General features: G+C 32.6%; 2 protein-coding genes across 6 annotated transcripts in view; one reads left to right on the plus strand and one right to left on the minus strand.

The window, feature by feature from the left end:
* The window catches only part of LOC105250748 (regulating synaptic membrane exocytosis protein 1), a 138,370-nt gene that overhangs the window by 1,464 nt on the left and 118,583 nt on the right, over positions 1 to 18,323 (minus strand). For 2 of the 5 annotated variants that reach the window (XM_025409670.1, XM_025409669.1), the window contains exons 16-21: positions 10,052 to 10,230; positions 9,402 to 9,617; positions 8,838 to 9,166; positions 7,579 to 7,764; positions 465 to 552; positions 156 to 238 (exon numbers count right to left, since the gene is read on the minus strand). In XM_025409670.1, coding sequence (XP_025265455.1) covers positions 156 to 238; positions 465 to 552; positions 7,579 to 7,764; positions 8,838 to 9,166; positions 9,402 to 9,617; positions 10,052 to 10,230 — 1,081 coding nt within the window. Of the gene's footprint in view, positions 1 to 155; positions 239 to 464; positions 553 to 4,070; positions 4,445 to 7,578; positions 7,765 to 8,837; positions 9,167 to 9,401; positions 9,618 to 10,051; positions 10,231 to 18,323 lie in introns of those variants that run through there. The other 3 variants (XM_025409672.1, XM_025409673.1, XM_025409671.1) reach the window with 3 other exon arrangements.
* The window catches only part of LOC109609849 (cytochrome c oxidase assembly factor 3, mitochondrial), a 134,015-nt gene continuing 133,814 nt past the window's right edge, over positions 18,123 to 18,323 (plus strand). Inside the window, exon 1 of the mRNA XM_025409674.1 lies at positions 18,123 to 18,288. The gene's annotated coding sequence lies outside the window, so the exon portion shown is untranslated. The remainder of the gene's footprint in view (positions 18,289 to 18,323) is intronic.

Raw genomic sequence — 18,323 nt, forward strand, 5'->3', positions numbered from 1 at the left:
GAAGTATTCAGTTTCAGACAAAAGCTATATATATTGCCTAAATCATTTAATAGAATAAAATTAATAAATGTTCAAAATTTAATATAAATATAAATTAATTGAATGATTCAGGTATTTAGCTAGTATTAGCTCTATTTTTAAATTGAATATTTTACCACTGATTATTTTGTATCCTTTCGGCAACACCTGTCCGCGACCCAGTTTCAGGTCGACGCCGTTTTCATTTCTCGCTGACTGACTGCAATAACAAGAAAGCCATACAAATTCAGTTACATTTAGCTTAATAAATTTAAATTCAAAATGATTTCTGTCCATTATTTTATTGTTAAATATGATGATTGAAATACAATATTAATAATGTGCGATGTCGCAAAATGTAATTGATGAATCGATAATAAACATACTATAAGTGCAGTTGAAATAAAATCGATTTTAACTTGTCATAAGAAAGATAGATCGCGTACCTCCATTTCTCATCTTCGTCGGATTCGCTATTTCGATCATAAAATCTCTCAGGAATCTCCATGACGCTGTCTTTGCGCTCACCCCGCCCTACGAGTTGAAAGATATCTTTTCACATTATTGATCATCGACCAGGTTGCAATCTGTATGGCATTACACGAATAATAAAGAATTTGTCACTAAACTATAACTCTCATTCATCGAACAACTTTATTCATCACACATAATTATCATTCTTATTGATTATTTTCTAAGTGCACGACCACACAGATCGCAGGTCATTAGGTTATTGAAAAAGACAATTTACACCTGCCAACCAGAAGACTCAGTTCTACAGGCTTGTTGTTTTAAACTCAATTTTGCGATAGATTTCTCAGAGAAGCTTCCTACTAAACAATACAATTGCAAAGCGTCTTCGATCGTATGAATTTCAATATAATTTTAATAATCTACATTCTATTATTAATATATTATCACACATCTTTATAAATAAAATATTTATTAAAATACATTATTTAAATATTTATTATAATATATTTTTTAAATATTTTATAAAATATTTAAATAAAATATTTATTTAAAAAAATTGACAATATTTCATAAAATAACAATACTATATTATAGTAACGATATTACATATATTATAAATTTTATTTAACTACCACTCTTATTTAAATAGATAATTATAAAAATTCTAGCTAATTTTTTAATATAATAGATTAAATATAATAGATTAAAAAAATAAAGATTTTTTTTATATATGTAACATTTATAATACAAAATGAATAAACTACATACATCTTTTGCATATTATATTTTTAATAAAATCAATTTTTGAATTGCTTGTGCAGGTATTATACAATTTTAATTCACAAAAATGTATGGTGAAAATCTTTCTATGTAAGCAACTCAATCAATACAAATGGGGCTGTCAAATCGTGAAATTCAACGACCGAAGCTTCCTGAATTAGATAGATATATGTAATAAGTTCCAACGCGTTTTCTCTCTACATAGAAATAAGATACAAACTTTAACTCCAAAGTACCAGTGATAGCAGGCGAGTTTCAACTCTACGAAGAGGAAAGTTTGGTCTCGATAGCTGTAATAAGATAATTAGAAGCTCGGAGAGCTAGTATGTAGTTAGCTCTCTCTCTTGTTCTATCGTTAACGTATTCCGTTCAAATTATAGTTCTCACATATTTTAATTTTTACATTTATATTTCCTTATTTTGTTATTAGTTACGAAACACATAAATCAATTTTAATCCTGCCTCATATTTTTTATCTAAACAAAAACTTCATTGAATAACTATATTAAATATATACAATTTCAATATATTCAATAAATTCAATAGATTCAATATTTCAATAAATTTAATATATTTAATATTTTTTCTTTTTTCATCGATTCATAATAAGCCATTCAGCAATAAGTGTATAGATTATTTCTCTCAAAATATTTAGAAATTGACTTGTTTTAATAAAATTTTTAAAAGATTTGTGACACAAAAAAATATATATTTTTATTTATTTATTTTATATTTTATCATATTTTTGGATACAATATAAATTTTCAATTAAATGGAAAATAATTCAATTATGGAAAATTTTAAGTACATATATAATTAAAAATAGATAAAAAAAGAGATAAAAAAATAAAAACAAGCCAGTAAAGATATAACGTAGAATCAATGAGAATTATAATATAATCAGAATTATAATATAATACAGACAGAGTTTGTTATAATAAATTAATCATATCAGTAAATTGCTACTTGTTAAATGCTCAAGTCAATACAATGCTTAAAAGACATGCAACAGTACGATGACGACATTCGATTTTTCTTACCTAAGATCATAATTGTAGATAGCAACAATGGTGTAGCAGGACGAGTGGCTAACGATCATACATTATCTACAAATGCTAATAATGCATTCTCAAGCGAATATTCCGAAGTGTTACCTATTCACTCTAATTGCAAGAAACGGTTGGGAAGAAATAAGCAAAAAAGGAACCACCAGGGTTTATAGAATAGAATGCAGGAGGTGGATAAGGTACTTTTTCTGCTTTCTACTCACCTATCTGCAGATGAATTCGAAATTGCACAATTTCCATAACGTATAAGAAAATACAGTGTAATTATAACAAATTGCAAATTTATTCATCTATTTAGTTATGCTTAAAGTCTTGCTAATGTTTTAAAATAATTAAATAATATTTCTCTCAGCTTGGTACGTGAATATATATTTCAAGAATATTAGAATATATTATACAATATAATTACAATAATTAAACTAAATTTATTACAGTAAAACTGTACAGTGTAACTTTGACAATTAATAAGATTGAATAATGTCGCGCAGTTAAAAGCAATTTAAATAAAAATATTCTATATGTTAATTTTTGAACAATTGTCTTATTCAAATTCACTGAAAATATAATCTTAAGAGAAGAGGGAAAAAAATAAATGAGTTAATTGGAGAGGAAAAGAAATTACATGCTAAAACTTTTGACGTTTAGAAAGATTAAGTAGATTAATAAATAAAAGTAAAGAGTAAAATGAGATATAACTGCGAGAATTTAATGATGTATTCAAGAAGTTGAAAAATCAACAGAAGTATAATTAATCTCGCTGTAAAAAATTATACCATGATGGGATTAAGTAGACGAAGGACGCGTGTGTGAAAAGAAAGAGATGAGTGAAGTTTACCAACACATATTTTCTCTTCGTTTTATGATAAATGACATTGCGTGCTTCTCTGAAAAATATAATATAACGTGTATCGAGGAGAAGACAAATTAACAGCACGTGTGCGCAAAAAAAAGAATTGAACGTAGAAAAAGTGCAAAAATAAAGTATTGAGACATGCAAGAGATATATTTCAAAGGCGACATTTTTTTATTAAAAAAAACATTGATGTATCTTTTAATTTCTTTTCATAGTAATACCTTTTATAAAAATACCTTGTCGTTGATTAATAAAAATTGCATAGAAAATAACAAGAAAAAACAAGATAAAAATAAAGGTAGAAAGAAACTGCAAAAAAATCAAATATTCATACGTCGGCAAATAAATAGAGTTTGTTATTTATAGATTGATTATAAAATATATTCGCTCTCATTGTATAAAAATTTCTATCCGAAAGATATCTTTTTCATTTCGATTATAAAATTCATATCACTAAAAATTAAGAAACAATTATACAAAATTAAAATGTTGTTAGAGGAACGTTTGAATGAAGATAATAAAATAATTATTTGATACATTATTATAAATATTATCAAAAATATTTGAAAAGTTTATCATATCTTCTTTCTTAAATGTTATGCAAGATGTTATTAGTAGAATTATTATATATGTATTATATATTATATATTTTTTATATTATATATTATATATTTTTTTATTATATATTTTATATGAATCTTTTCCGCACATTTTTAGTAAAAAAAGTTTTTGGAAAGTACAAAACAAACAAAATTTTAAAAATAATTGTGTTAAATTTGAAAATTTCAATCTGAAAATTTTGAAAATATAGATAGAAATATATATAGATAGGAATTTTCGGATTCTGTTTTTATTTCTCAATCTATTTGTTCCAGCCATTATCAAGTATTCATGAATATTAACAACTTTGTTGTGTGTGCGTATCAATAAACCTACCTCTATTTTCTCTCCGCTACAGAACAAGTAACGATACTTTAGAAGGAACAAACTAAGGGAGGCAAAAATTGGAAGCGAGATCCTGCTCAAGGTATATACAGTACAAATAGACGGAAATTGGCGGAGGAAAAGAGCGATAGACAGTGAACGACAGAGAAAGAGTGTGTCTTACCGGAAGCCCGTAACGTTGGTTGACAGTGCCCTGCGGTTATTTATCGAGGTGGTATGGAGTGCGGCAGTGGGAAGGAGGCCGATTTACCGGTCCTCGGAGACACAGGCTCGCACTGCCACACAGTAACTGTTGGGACTACGCACTCTGTTGTCGTTGTTGGTGGTCGATGGTGGTTGATTGTTTGGTTGGTTGGTTGGTTGGTTGGTTGGTTGGTTGGTTGATTGGTTGGTTGATTGGTTGGTTGGTTGGTTGGTTGGTCGTGCGTGCGTGGCCCACGATTTGTCGTCGATAATCGGGGTCGTGACGATGGCCGATGGCGTTTCGACCGAGCGAACCGAGTGTTTCGTTATTCGAGTCGAGTACGAAGAGCATTCAGAGTTTTGGGCGGACGATGCCGACCGAGAAAGGATATCAAGATAATCAACAATATAGCGAGGCGTTCTCAAGTTCAAAGTGCACGCCAAGCAAGAGGCAGTGCACTTATGCGAACGAAGATGCACACAGATGTCAACAAGTCGCGGAGAATGGAGCGACAAAGACTGATTAGATGATTGCGATTCTTTGGTGGCGCCGAGATGCTTGATGATCTCTTCAGACGCGGCGACGAGGTGGATGTCGCGAGATAGCTTAGACAAAAGCGGAGAAGAGAAAGAAAGAGAGATGGAGAGAGAAAATGAGCTATACATTCCCTAGAAACGTCAGCCAGCTCATTTCTCATGCAATTTGCAGCCTACTTCCTCCGTAATGCAAATCTACTCCTAATCTTCATTATAATGCTAGCAGAGATAGAAGTGACAGTAATCTCATGTTTATTCGTTTAATTAGTAAAGTTGACACTTTATTGCGGTTTTAACTGTTCATCTCGCAAAAATATGGCTATTTTAACCACATAAATTCTATTAGCACGAAATATTTTGATTTTACCATATATTTTACCATATATTTTAAATATATATTAATTTTTGTAATCATCAACTTTTTGAATACTTACAAAAAATCACTCAAATACATATATCATCGCGATCCACCCCGTGTGTTCAGCACGTGCCGGAAGCCGCCAATTAAAGCAACCAGTTAAGCCTGAACGAAGAAGAAACGATAATTTTGTTGACAGAACAATTAGCAACGCATCATTATTATGACAGCTTGCCGGCGGTGTCGATGAGGCAAACAACTCGGAGGAGTGGATGAAAGGCTGAATAGCATAAGAGCAGACAGAGAAAGAAAAAGAGAGACAGAGGACGAAAGGTCACGGCGCTAGAATTATACAACGTGCGTGCAACAGCACAGGAGCGCAATAGCATATTATGTCTTCCGTTGTTTGCTCCGGTTATGTTGATAATGCTGGTGATAATGTTCTTTCTTCCGCTTCTTGTAAAAGCTTGAGAAGCACTGTGAGAGAAAGTATTTTCGCTATTTTCGAGTCGTCAGGCTGTAAGACGAGCAGTCAGCAACAGGCACAACAGCGGCGCGCAACAACAATTGTAGTACAAAGGAGAGCACAAATGGCGTTAACTTTTGCTTGGCTGGGATGAAGAGAAAACATTGACTTCCATCCGTAGAACACAAGCCAAAGCGAAAGATAGGCACAAAGGCGTGGGATGAACGTGGCGATTTAGATGCTCGGTAAGACCACGTCAGTTCGTCGACCGGGACGATGACACCTCAAGTGATGTAAAAAAGCGAATAATGATTGACGAGCGAGGCTCGCGCAGAAGTCAGCACGATGAATCACTTTGCTAGACTCCGAATGGATCCATTAATGGTAATGGGAACGCTTCTACTTCGATTCTGGCTCGATTCCATATCGACGTCAACGTCGATCAATTTCCTCGCAATTTGGCAGATACATATGCCAATTACTATTGGCTTGCTGGATATTTACAGTGTAATCCAGGAATGAAGCAGACGCCGAATTGAACATTAAGCGTATGAACGATGAGAGGACGGCGCAATTGAAGATACAAAATAGAAAGCGGTCATCGTCATGGTCGACGTTAGATGCAAATCTGAAATCAATCTGATCCCGAAATCCCGAAGTCACGTCAAGATCCTTTCTAGGTCGAGCTGTTCTGTTAGATATTATAAATTGACAAATATTGTATGTTCTTTTGACAAAGAAAGGAGAAATTTCTCCGAATGTTAAGAACGTTCGCTCAGTCAAACCGCGCAAAATCGACAGGACGTGATAGTGCGAGACAGATAGTAATTGCATCCGAAAACAAGAATATAGAAAAACTTTACAAAATGGTACCATATGTAATAAACATATAGATGCGGATTATACTAAATATGATCAGAAGAATAATTACAAAATAGAACTGTGAATAAAAATAAATGCATTTCATTGAGAAAGATCTTTGACATATAATAATAAAAAATCCTAGAATCCTAGAAATATTTTTTTATGACATAACAATTATACATTATTGTAACAATCATTGAGAAAGAGTGTCCTACTTTTTTGTATTATATAATAAACAATACAGTAATATATATATATATATATATATATATATATATATATATATATAGATTTAAAAGAATAAAAATTAAGGGAAATTTTTAAAGTCTCTAACACATGTGCTTTTCCCATTCAAAAATTTAAATTTATACAAATCATGATAATTATATTACTCTCTTATATAAAATGAAAAATATCTATTGCAAAATTTTATAAAAATTTATAATTTTCTATTAAAAAAAATTTTTTTATGTAATTTTCTATTACTCATTTCTTAGTTAAGAGATGAAAACATATTTAAAAAAATATATAAGTTGCTGAAATTCAAGTTTTTATACAAAACAGTTTTATAAAAATCGAAGTTTAAAAATAGGGAGAAAAAACAAGGATAGAAAAAAGGAGAGAGAAAGAAAGATTTGTTTAATGTAATAAATGTGATTAGATGATTACACATGAGACGATGTATGAATAGAGTAGAGAGAGTATGCACACATACACACATACACTCCCACACACATACTTATATACATTTAGATGTACGATATGCATGATATGATGGGCGATCAATGATACTTGCTGTTAGGATTAGATGATGATAATGACGCGATAAGCCGACGAGAAACGTTAAACAACAATAACGGTGACAAAAAGGAGAACAAGAGAGAAAGAAGATTGTCACAAAATGCAGTAAAAATGATCGTGGAGATTGTGACGAGCGAATGGAGAGGTACAAAGACAGACAAACAGACGGACGACGGACGAACGAACGAGCGAAGTGATGGCCAAGAGAAAGCAAGGAAACGTTTATACTCACGGCTGCCGCGTCTCTTGTCGCCCGTGAGGCTCATCGTCCTGTTGAGCTCACCCTTGGCCGCCTTCAGCGTTCGCAAACCCTCCAGTATCTCTTCAGGATCTCTCATCGGTCTTGTGAATGAGCTTCGCCGCCGATCACGATTATAATGCACTATAGCAGGCATATCGGTTTCGCCCATGCTTCCACCTGCGAAATAAATCCGATGAGACGTGATTAGATACAAATGCACGAAGTTATATTGGAATGAGAATAGAAAGAAAAATTGATATCTCATTCCTGATTCGCAAATTAAAATCTAATTCTCTAATGTAAAGATATTAATTTTAAGAGTCTACGCATTTTTGTGGTTTTTATTAAAAAGGAATATTATTATTATTATTATTATTATTATTACTGTATCTATTTGCATTTCTCTTTAATGTTACTTTAACGCTCGTTAACTTTCACAATGCAGTGCATCAAGTTTTGCTGTTTACAACGTTTTACGCGAGCTTCTTCCTGAAGCGATGTAATCGAATAGCGATAATCGAGGAAGCTGTTACTTAAGCCTGCCAAGTACAATACTTACAACAAGCACTCGAAGGTGCCGAACAATAGCATCACCACTGACTAGCCACTATGTCGTTATCATCTTTGAAAAAAAAAAAACAAAAGAAGCGTGTGCTTGCTTAAGAATGAAAGCCAGCTTGCAATAGAAAAAGGGACACAATTTATTGGGTCAAGTATTTGTGGATAAAATCAAAAATTTGAATAAAAAGATCTTTCAAAAATAAAATTTTTACTTCTCGATTATTTATATTGGTTGAATGTGTTGTTTCACAAGCGTATTCAAAATCGTTTATATTATCGATTTCGTTATGTGTATATCGAGTAAGCTAGATAAACCTAGATAAATAAATATATCCATATATCTGGAGGAGAGATTTTAAATTAGAGTTTTATATTATCAATAATCTTTCATTATTATATATTTTTACATTTTAAGCAATAGTTATATTAAATATCACACACGTTTAAAAATTAAAATTCTTTTTCTTACGAATAAATTTACTAAATTGTTACTCAAGATATCATTTGTTTAATTAATATTCCATTTTTTTATTACGCTTCTATTATACTATTAAATGCTCTTATAATTAAGCATCATATGAATCTCTTTTAATCAAGATCGATGAAATTTATTCGAAAAAGATTCTTTTGACACATTAGTATTCCTGTTAGAGAGAAAACCTATCTCGAATGTTTCTCGTGATACTCACGTTTGCTATCAGTGCCGCCTTGACTTTGGAAGCTGCTCCTGCGGCTACCTGGCAGAGATCTACTGTAATCCCGACTGAGCTCATAAGGCTCAACCTCGAGCTGTTCGGACTGGCTGGAACCTCGTCTGGAACTACTGTGCCAGGCGTGATCTGGATGCAAGAAACAGAATTCTGGGCTACCGCTGTCGCTCTGTGTGTCGTCGCTATAGCTACGATCTCGCAGCTCCTTTCTCAGCAACCGTTGGGCAATGTCCATTGACAGCGAACCGCGTGGCGAGCAGTATGGTGATTTACCCGTTCGAAGCCCACGTGGATCCTCCAATCGATACCTAAATATTTCATAAATCATAATTCATTTTTAAAGAATATAAAAAATTTATATAATAATTTAAAAAATTATAATTATTATGTTTTTAAATAAAATTATAATTATATTTAATTATATTTAAGTTTATGTGGTAGTTCACGTTATACCACGACAATCAATCACAGGCTACGTTGTAACAATTTTATGCCATCCAATATTAAGTTCTCCAATCTTCGTTCTTTGAAAGATGTACTTACCAAACCGCTCGATCATTTTCAAGCGCTCGTTGAACATCGACAGTGCATTCACCGAGGAACACATTATCACCATCAGGACAGTAATCCCAGAGAGTCACCTCAATCGCACGTTCCATCAGACTCTCGCCATCAACTCCGGTAAAGAACAATGTAGCATTCCAGATAGGTTTCTGGGTCGGCTCGGCCACGATAGTCTTTAGGAGAGTTGCATCGCCGCTGTAAGTCATAAGTAATTAATCAATTTCTCATTTGGAATGTCGAAAAACATAAAATAATAAAAATAAAAGCAAAAAATTTTAATAACAAAACTTTTTAATAAAAATAAATTAAGAGGAAGAAGTTAACTCTCTTCGTGTAAAGTTCTAAAGGTAGTTAATTAAAAGGTAGTTATAAAAATGTAATTTAATAATTTACGAAACTACTCTTAAATGTTATTCAATATTGTACATTTCGGTTTTTTTATGTAATTTTTTTGAATATATAGAATACTTTATATATATATATATATATTATTATGTAATTTATATATATTATTCTTTCTTTGCTTTGATACATAATACATTTTATACGATTGGGAATCAATTTCGAGAGAGTCGAACGTGTGTTGGACATATCCAATTCGAAAATTTACGAGATGTCCGTGGACTTACCATGGCGGAGCAAGGATAAGCTTAGCGAAAGCCTCCGGCAAGGTACCAAATCCAGTGTCTTCTCGAGCACATAAGTCATCGGCCATAAAAACTGAAACGACCAATTCCTTGCGTTCTGCCTCGTACGAAACTTGGATTTGTATGCGACCAGTCACCTGCCTCTCTTTTGCTAATTGCTCCTAAAATATAGGAAACTGGTATTAACATCTTTATTATGTCAAGATGTAAAGAATTAAGAATTTTTAAACCTGCGAGTAGTAACGAATGTTCTTTGTGTTTTTCATATAATTTAGATAAAATTAACAAAAAATCATTAAAGCGACGATAAAATTCATATTACAAAATTATCCAAAATAATTTTGACACATAGTAAATATTAAAATTCGAAAAAAAATAAATGATCAATTATTAATTTTAATTTTGAATAAAAATTTTCAAAGAAATAATTGTTTGCATGTTTTCAGAACGAATCAAAAACTTTAAAATATATTAGAAATAACATTAAATTAGATTCATTAATTAACAGACGATTTAGAACAATAGTAGCGATAAAAGTATTTAATTAAAAGTATCCAAATCTTACGCTAGAATTTTAAAGAACTTTTAACAGAACTTTCGTGTCCACTTGCGGCTGTTATGAGGAACTGGAAGCAGAGTTAATTTTGCATGCAGAAGCAGTTTCACGGTAGAGTTTTGTTGAAGAGATAAAACGAAGATGAGAATGAGCAAACTAAGAGCAGTCCTCGAGGTTTAGTTTTATTCGTGTCAAAACTCATTCCGTGTCACAGATCATACAGCATAACAACTATGAATATGTATATATGTTTATGTGTGTCTGTATATTTGTAGGGATGTAGTCCCAAGAAAAATATTAGTTTTAAAAAGTATATTAAATTTTATTTCATTCTCTTTTAACTAGGCACAGATCGATAATCTATTGTAAAAATAATAAGGCATTTAAAAATTAAAAAATCTATAACTATATTTTTGAAATAGTCTCAAAAACACATACAGAATTTTCCAAATTCTTTAATCTAGTTTTCAGATTGGTATTTTTCAACTTTTGTAAATTTTTGAATTTTTATATTTCTGTAATTCTATTTAAAATTTTTTTGAATTTTCTTTTTACTAAAAAGACCACTGAAATCAATACATATTATTCTATTTTGATATTTTTGTAATTATATCTTGAAACAATCTTAATATATTATTATAGGACATTATATATAACGTATAATAATTTTTTTCTATATTTTTCTTATTTATTTAACGTAAATGAATCATTGGACTATAACCCTGGACATGCGATACAGTCAAGAAAAACGTTCGTTTAAACAGGCCTTGGTTAATTTTCATTTGTCTCAATTTTTTTCGCTTTTACGCGATCCACGATTTATATATTCTCTTCTCGATCTTCTTCTTCTCTCCTCATACTTCTCTTCCAACTTGTTTCCACGATATCCTTCATATATCTTCTCCACTTGCCTTCTTAGATCATATCCAAATTATAATTGCAAAAACATAAAGAAATCGTTCAATTCATTCATTATCCTTTCTTTTCACGTACGGTTTTCCCGAACTGTACGTATTTATTATATATGTTTACATATATATTTACTTCAATAAAAAAATTTTTTTTCTATGCGCAAGCAAAAATACATACATGTATGTCACAACGCGCTTCTTTGGCTATGTCATATTATGACGTGTATATTAAAGATGATATATTTGTCATAAAATTTTTATCCGTAATTTTAATTCAATAAACAAAATAACTTTATTGTATGCTTTTGCATTGTCTACATGAAAGCTCGTCTATATATCATTTAGTAAATTAATTGTATTGCTGTTTATTTATGAAAACGGAAACCAATTGATATTATACTATTATTATTTCTGTTAACTTTGAAATAGGATATGAATTTGGGATATAAATCTCATATCCCCATTTTGAAACTGAAAGTCTGATATTATAATTTTATCGAGAACATTCTGAATAATATTATAATCTGATATATTACATAACTTTCTAAATAAAATAATATGTATGATAAACACTAATCTAAAATATATAATACGTATTAAGCTTAAGATTATTTAATAGATTATAAATAAAGCTTCAAATTTTTCAAAATATTATCTAACTACTCAATTCTAAGTGTTAAAGTAAAATTTTTTAATTTATATAAACTTTACAGGTATATATTATAATTAATATAATATATTATTATATATATTTTGTATATTTTGTATAAATATATGTATATGTGTATAATCACTGTAAAATACTTTTTCAAGCATATATATTAAAACGAAAGAAAGGAAGAGAAGAATGAGAATAATGTCAAAAGATAATTAATAATTATAAAGAGGGAGAGAAAGAGAAGATTTAAGATTATATATACTTAGAGATTATTTTTACGGACAATCTCCCTGCTAACAGGTACGGTCTCGGTAATGGGAATAGAGAAGTTATCGCAGACGAAAGTGGGGATGAGAGAATCTTTTTATCCCGATTTAAAGTAAAAAATAAATTTTAATGAAGATGGCAAGATGAGTTTCTGAAAAGATATCACGGTGAAGTAATTTAACCATGAAGTTTTCTGTCTCCATTATCTCTCCATAATAGTTTCGTATATTAAAATCATCGCGAGCAAGTTTTGTCGCTTAATAATTATCGCTGGAATTAAAATCTAAAATTAATAAAAATCATATGACAGATATATTTAAACAATTCTCCTCTCTAGAAAATTGATCTATTTTTCGTGTCATACATTATAAATTACCAATTATTTATATATAACGTTTCTTAGATGATATATTCATTATATATTAAAAATGGAGACAATCAGAAATATTAAGATTAATTATCGCATGTAACTACTGTATACACATATTTATTATTTTGTTTTCAATCTTTATCAAGCATCTTCCATATATTGGCTACTATCTACGCTATTATTACACGTGCACAGGTTCTGTCGAAGCCGAAGAAGTGTCGTTGCGACAAGCGTTGATGTACAATGTCAGTCTACGGTTGTTTCCAAAGCTCGCACTTCCCAAGTATAGCAACCGACTAATGTTGTGCGATACGTTTCGTCCGTCCAAAAACATTTATTTAATGTATGGTCGACGGAGGTATGATCCATTAAATTCACATTCCCACGTATCTCGCGTATATACTAGGGAAAGCGACAATATGACAACAACCAAACGCCCGCGTTTCTCCATCCGAGCAAATATTATTGTTAAAGATTATCGATAGCTTCGCTTGTAGATCGGTCGTCGAGCATTGAGCGAAAATGTTCACAATTCCCAAACCCCCCACAGAACGATAAGAACTAACAGAATTATTGAATGCCCGTGTCTATTTATATTCGTCGACCGCGTTGCACATCGATGAAATTGCACAGATAGAGATTGCAATAGCATCGAGAACAATTGTGAGCCCATCACGTGAGAAGATTTGACAGAGGACCGAAAAACTATCTTTCTTCCCCGCGAATATGGTCGATCAATCGCAATCGCGAACAATATCGCGGACAATGCGCTCGGACGTTTGGCATTTGTGCATCACTCAGGACGAGTTTAGTGTTCGTGTGTCTGCGCTCGCAATCAAAATTAAAGATAGCGGATAGATTGGGAAAAAAAGAAAAGAAAATAGCCATATAAAGATACGTAGAGACAGAGACAGAGAAAGAGAAAGAGAGCCAGAGAAAAGTTGGTACACGTCGATCTATAAATTGATAAATATTACTGAGCTAAACAACGAGGCAGCCACAGACGTACGGGGAGAATTGGAAGAGAGAAAGAAAGAGGTAAGAGAAACGAGTCGCAAAGAAAGAAAGAAAAAAAAAACGCTAACGTACAACTAGAATTCGTGCCAGTTGGGAGAGAGTAGCGTGGAGGGCCAATATGCTAAATTTGTTCAACATGGACAACTTACATTTCGTCATTTTCATTTCTCTTTCGTCTCAGCGGATCTATTGCTTTTTTTTTTATTTCTGATCATATTGGTTTTTTTTTTGTATTACACGGTGCGGTCGGCTTATGTCAGCGGGTATATACAGGGAGACACACAGTTGCATATATGCATGTATATATATGTATATATATATGTATAATATATAAAGAAACGTAGATGACATCGAGTATGTACATACGTGGGCGGAAGTAACGGAATTACTTAGAGTAACGTAGAGAGTGAAGAGACGGAGCACACAGAGTATGTAGAAGTCCAGAGAGGAATCTCGTGTAAGTCTCTCGTACATCGGGAAGAGTTAAGGACATAGAGCAATCTAACAAAAAAAAGTTAGAGACAGAGAAATAGGAAACGAGAGAAAGAGAGAGAGAGAGAGAGAAAAACAGAGAGGGATAGAAGGGGAAGAGATATAAGCTGAACGAGATAAAATAATAATAAAAGAGCAGTATGTGATAAGGAGAAAGTGAGTTAGACAAAGAGAGAATAAAAGAGCGGAACGCGGTAGAGATGGAGATATACATTTATACATATATATGATCTTTCTCTGGCAGGGTAAAAATTACGTAAAGAAAGATCGAGTGCCACAGCCTCCGTGTATGCATGTAGTCGAGCTTCTCCGCGAGAATCTCTTTTTTAAACTTTTTCGCCGTTTCTCCTTTCCATTTAGACCGCTTTTTCGAGAACGCGAGAAGGATAATTCTCACATCGCGAGTTCAGGATTTAAATTTCGTGGAGAAAATCTGGAACAGCGTCGGAGCAATTTTACGAGGTAAAACTAATGAGCATTTTTCTGCTTGTTTTATTTAAAAGTAGAATTTTCTAAGCAATATATATTGCCTGAAATATTATATTTTTTCTGTATAAATGTAAAATTTTTTAGTACATTTTTTTATACAGATAATATTTCCGATGTATGATTATATTCGAAAATTGTACAATGCCCAAAACAAAGTAAGATTTAAAATAAAAACAAGCTACAAAAAATTAAATTTAACAACGTCCAATTTTTTTACCATTCGCACGAAAAGCGCTTTGAATTTTAAAATATTCAAACTCCAAATATGTTGACAGGTAAATTGTGCAATATCCAATTGTGTAAGAGTAATATCACAAACACGCGTAACGTTTAATACTTCGGATTATACAATATAGCCGATAAAGTATATGAATAAAATTCACTCGACACCATTCCATCCCTTTGAAAAAATAAAAAGTCTCGGATTTGGTGTTAAAAAAATTCGACATGTGCGTTGAATTTCGCGACGGATCGCTTTCAGGCGATTTTAGTCCGCGCGAAGATCAGCAATGAAGCAGAGAAAGGAGAACAGCAACGACACAACTCGCCCCAACTGACACTTTCGTTTCCTTCTTTATGCTACGCGTCTCTTTCCGAGTCTTCTCGTTGCATGCGCGTTTATCGCATTTAACGCGTCTTGCCTCTCTCACGTGAAACGAAAAGTGCAAAGCGTGACATTCGTTCTCTCTCACGAAAGCGACGGGCACGCTCGTGTGCTGCCTTTTTTCTTTTTTCGCCACCACGTACGTCACGTTTTGGAGGATCCTGAATATCACTATCAGAAAAGATCTCTCCTCTGATTTTATCACGATTTTATGTAAATATCCTGCAAAAAAGGACTTAAAGCGACTGTATGGGATTTTCAAAGTAAGTTGTTGAAATTTTGAACTTTGTCTCGCTTTGTCAAAGAAACGTCAATTACAAAAATTTTTCAAAGATTTTTGAAGACGATATGACTTGTTATACGAACTTTAAATCCGTCTAGAGATATGCGATTTTACAAAATTGGCAAACGTTTGTTGTAGTTGTAGAGCTTGCATTGAAGAATCGATAAACCCTGTATTCGTTAGCCCTAAGATATTACTAAACGTTAATTATATATTAATAGTTATAAAATTTATACAATTATCTATATATTGTTTCTTTTCACATAGATGTATATGTATATGTATAATAACTATTACATTATTATAAATGATATATTATAGAAATCTCTACATTCGATAAGATTCAGTTTTTATCTTCCTATGTTAGCAAAATTCTGACTCATGTCGTTACTTACTAAAGGCGTTTAGAATCCACGCTACAGTACTTAAGGTAAAATATCGATTATTGCACGTGCAAGCTCTATAAAAATTGCCAAGCAATAAGTATGTATTCATATTAGAGATATTATTTTTAGATATTATTTTTCTTATCAATTTGACTATCAACGAAACGTACGGGCTGCGAAAGAGATTTTTCAGTGTACAATGCTTCAATTTGTTTCTCAATGTAATAAAATCGTTATCAATGTTTGTTGTCAATTCTGATCGATGAACTCTGTCGATTACGAAAATAATATTGTCATTTTATACATTATTTAATTATTATTCTACATTCAAATTCCTTTCTTCCTATCTCACAATTATTTTATAAATATATAATGACGATTATATAAAACATAGTAAGAAAAAGAGAGAGAGAAAGAAAGAGACAAATTCGAGACTTATTGAAAGAAATAATAAGAGAGCTGTTGATGATAATAAATTAACTTTACATAAAATCGTAAAAGAGAATTTGGACATGTGATAAACAATTCTCGAAGTTGTTTCAAGACTCACAATAAAAGATAAGAAAAATAATAAAACTATATTACCATTTCTCTCTTAATATGCTAAGATATATCGAGCAACGTAGTCATTTGAAGTTTGCAAAGAACTGTCACTTGGCGGGATCATGAGTCATAGACGCAATAAAATATAGTGTAGATGGCGCACATACTCTATTTTTTTCATATATAGTTTACATAAAAAATAAAGAGGGCGCCATCGCATCAAAAATTAGTTTGTCCCTTTTACTCGATTAAATAACTAGATTTTTTAATAAATTTCTTTTTTAAGATTCAGTTCTTTATATATTTATTATACATATATTTGTTACATATTCTTGCTTATATTTGATAGAGAAGACTACTCTAAAAGCTTTCTTTCTCTTTCTAATTTCCGCGCGGTGTATCTATATATTATTTATTATGTCTATGACACGCGCGAAATTAAACGTGTGATCAAATATTTCGTTATCGCGTCTATCCACGTTGTTAATTGCCAGAGATGAATATAAACATGTAAATTTCTTTTACAATAAGTCAATTATTTCAACAATGCGCCAATTAAACGTCACGTCATATTTTTAGAGTGAAATATAATATTTTGTCTCCTTCTAACTTATTGCACTAGTGTAGCAGTGCACCTACAAGAACAGACCCATGGTCACGTGATCACTCCTTGCAAACGTCACTCACTTGACTCACTACGTCATTTTAACTGCGCGTTTCGACGAGTCGTGATTATCTCTGATTCCCGCGTCTTTTTGCTCGTTCCTGAACAAATTTCGGTCACGAACGTATGTCGAGTGTATCGTGTCTAAGTGTGTCGTCTCAGGTAATCGTCTCGTTGCGTGAAATCGGCTTGTGCGATGAATATATCTGGCAACAATCTGCCGGCGAGAATCGCCGTTTCTCATCGGACCGAAAGTTTTGGCAAAAGTATCTTGATATTTTCTCGTCCAAGGATCTTCTCTGGATCCAACATCTGGACATCAAGAAACGATCGCAGGGATCGCGAGGAAGATCCTCGCGAAGCGCTCGATTTCGCTCGCCCGAGATATTCGTATGGACGTCGGGACGGTCGCGTCCGCCATGATTGTGACGTCACGCCAGTTGCTGCGCGATTTACGTCGCACGCGTCCGCCATGATTATGACGTCACGTCAGTCCCCGTGCGATTTTACGCCGAACTTGACGTGTTGCACACAACGCGAGCACAACCGAGAAGTTCGGGCTCGAAGCTTGTTTTTTTAATTTTTTTCAGCGTATCAATTTAACCACTCGAGGACTCCCAAGTGTGTTTTTTTCGGGTGATCGGTGACGCCGGCCTGTAAAAGGATGTACGCGTTTTTCGCGAGTGTTATTCGCGAGCGCGATTGAGTGCCGAATGAAAGTACGAACGGTTGTTTTAATCTATAAACTCTGATCCTGCTAACGCGAGTGGGGTTTTTGTATACGTCAAGTATATATGTGCTATTGATATCGATCATATGTTTCCGTAAATCGCCATCCGTTCGAATTTTCTGACAAATACGCGTGTTTGGCTCATGTGATTGACAATGAGTGCAACGAGAGACATCGAGGAGCATCGAGGGATTGAAATAATGGGGATTAATCGACAGAGGAAGTACATTGCTCGTTTACGATATTGAGGTAACGTTGAGTGTAATATTTATACTATTTGTTGC

The sequence above is a fragment of the Camponotus floridanus genome, unplaced genomic scaffold (genome assembly GCF_003227725.1).
Source record: "Camponotus floridanus strain SB8 unplaced genomic scaffold, Cflo_v7.5 scaffold28, whole genome shotgun sequence".
Taxonomy (NCBI): domain Eukaryota; kingdom Metazoa; phylum Arthropoda; class Insecta; order Hymenoptera; family Formicidae; genus Camponotus; species Camponotus floridanus.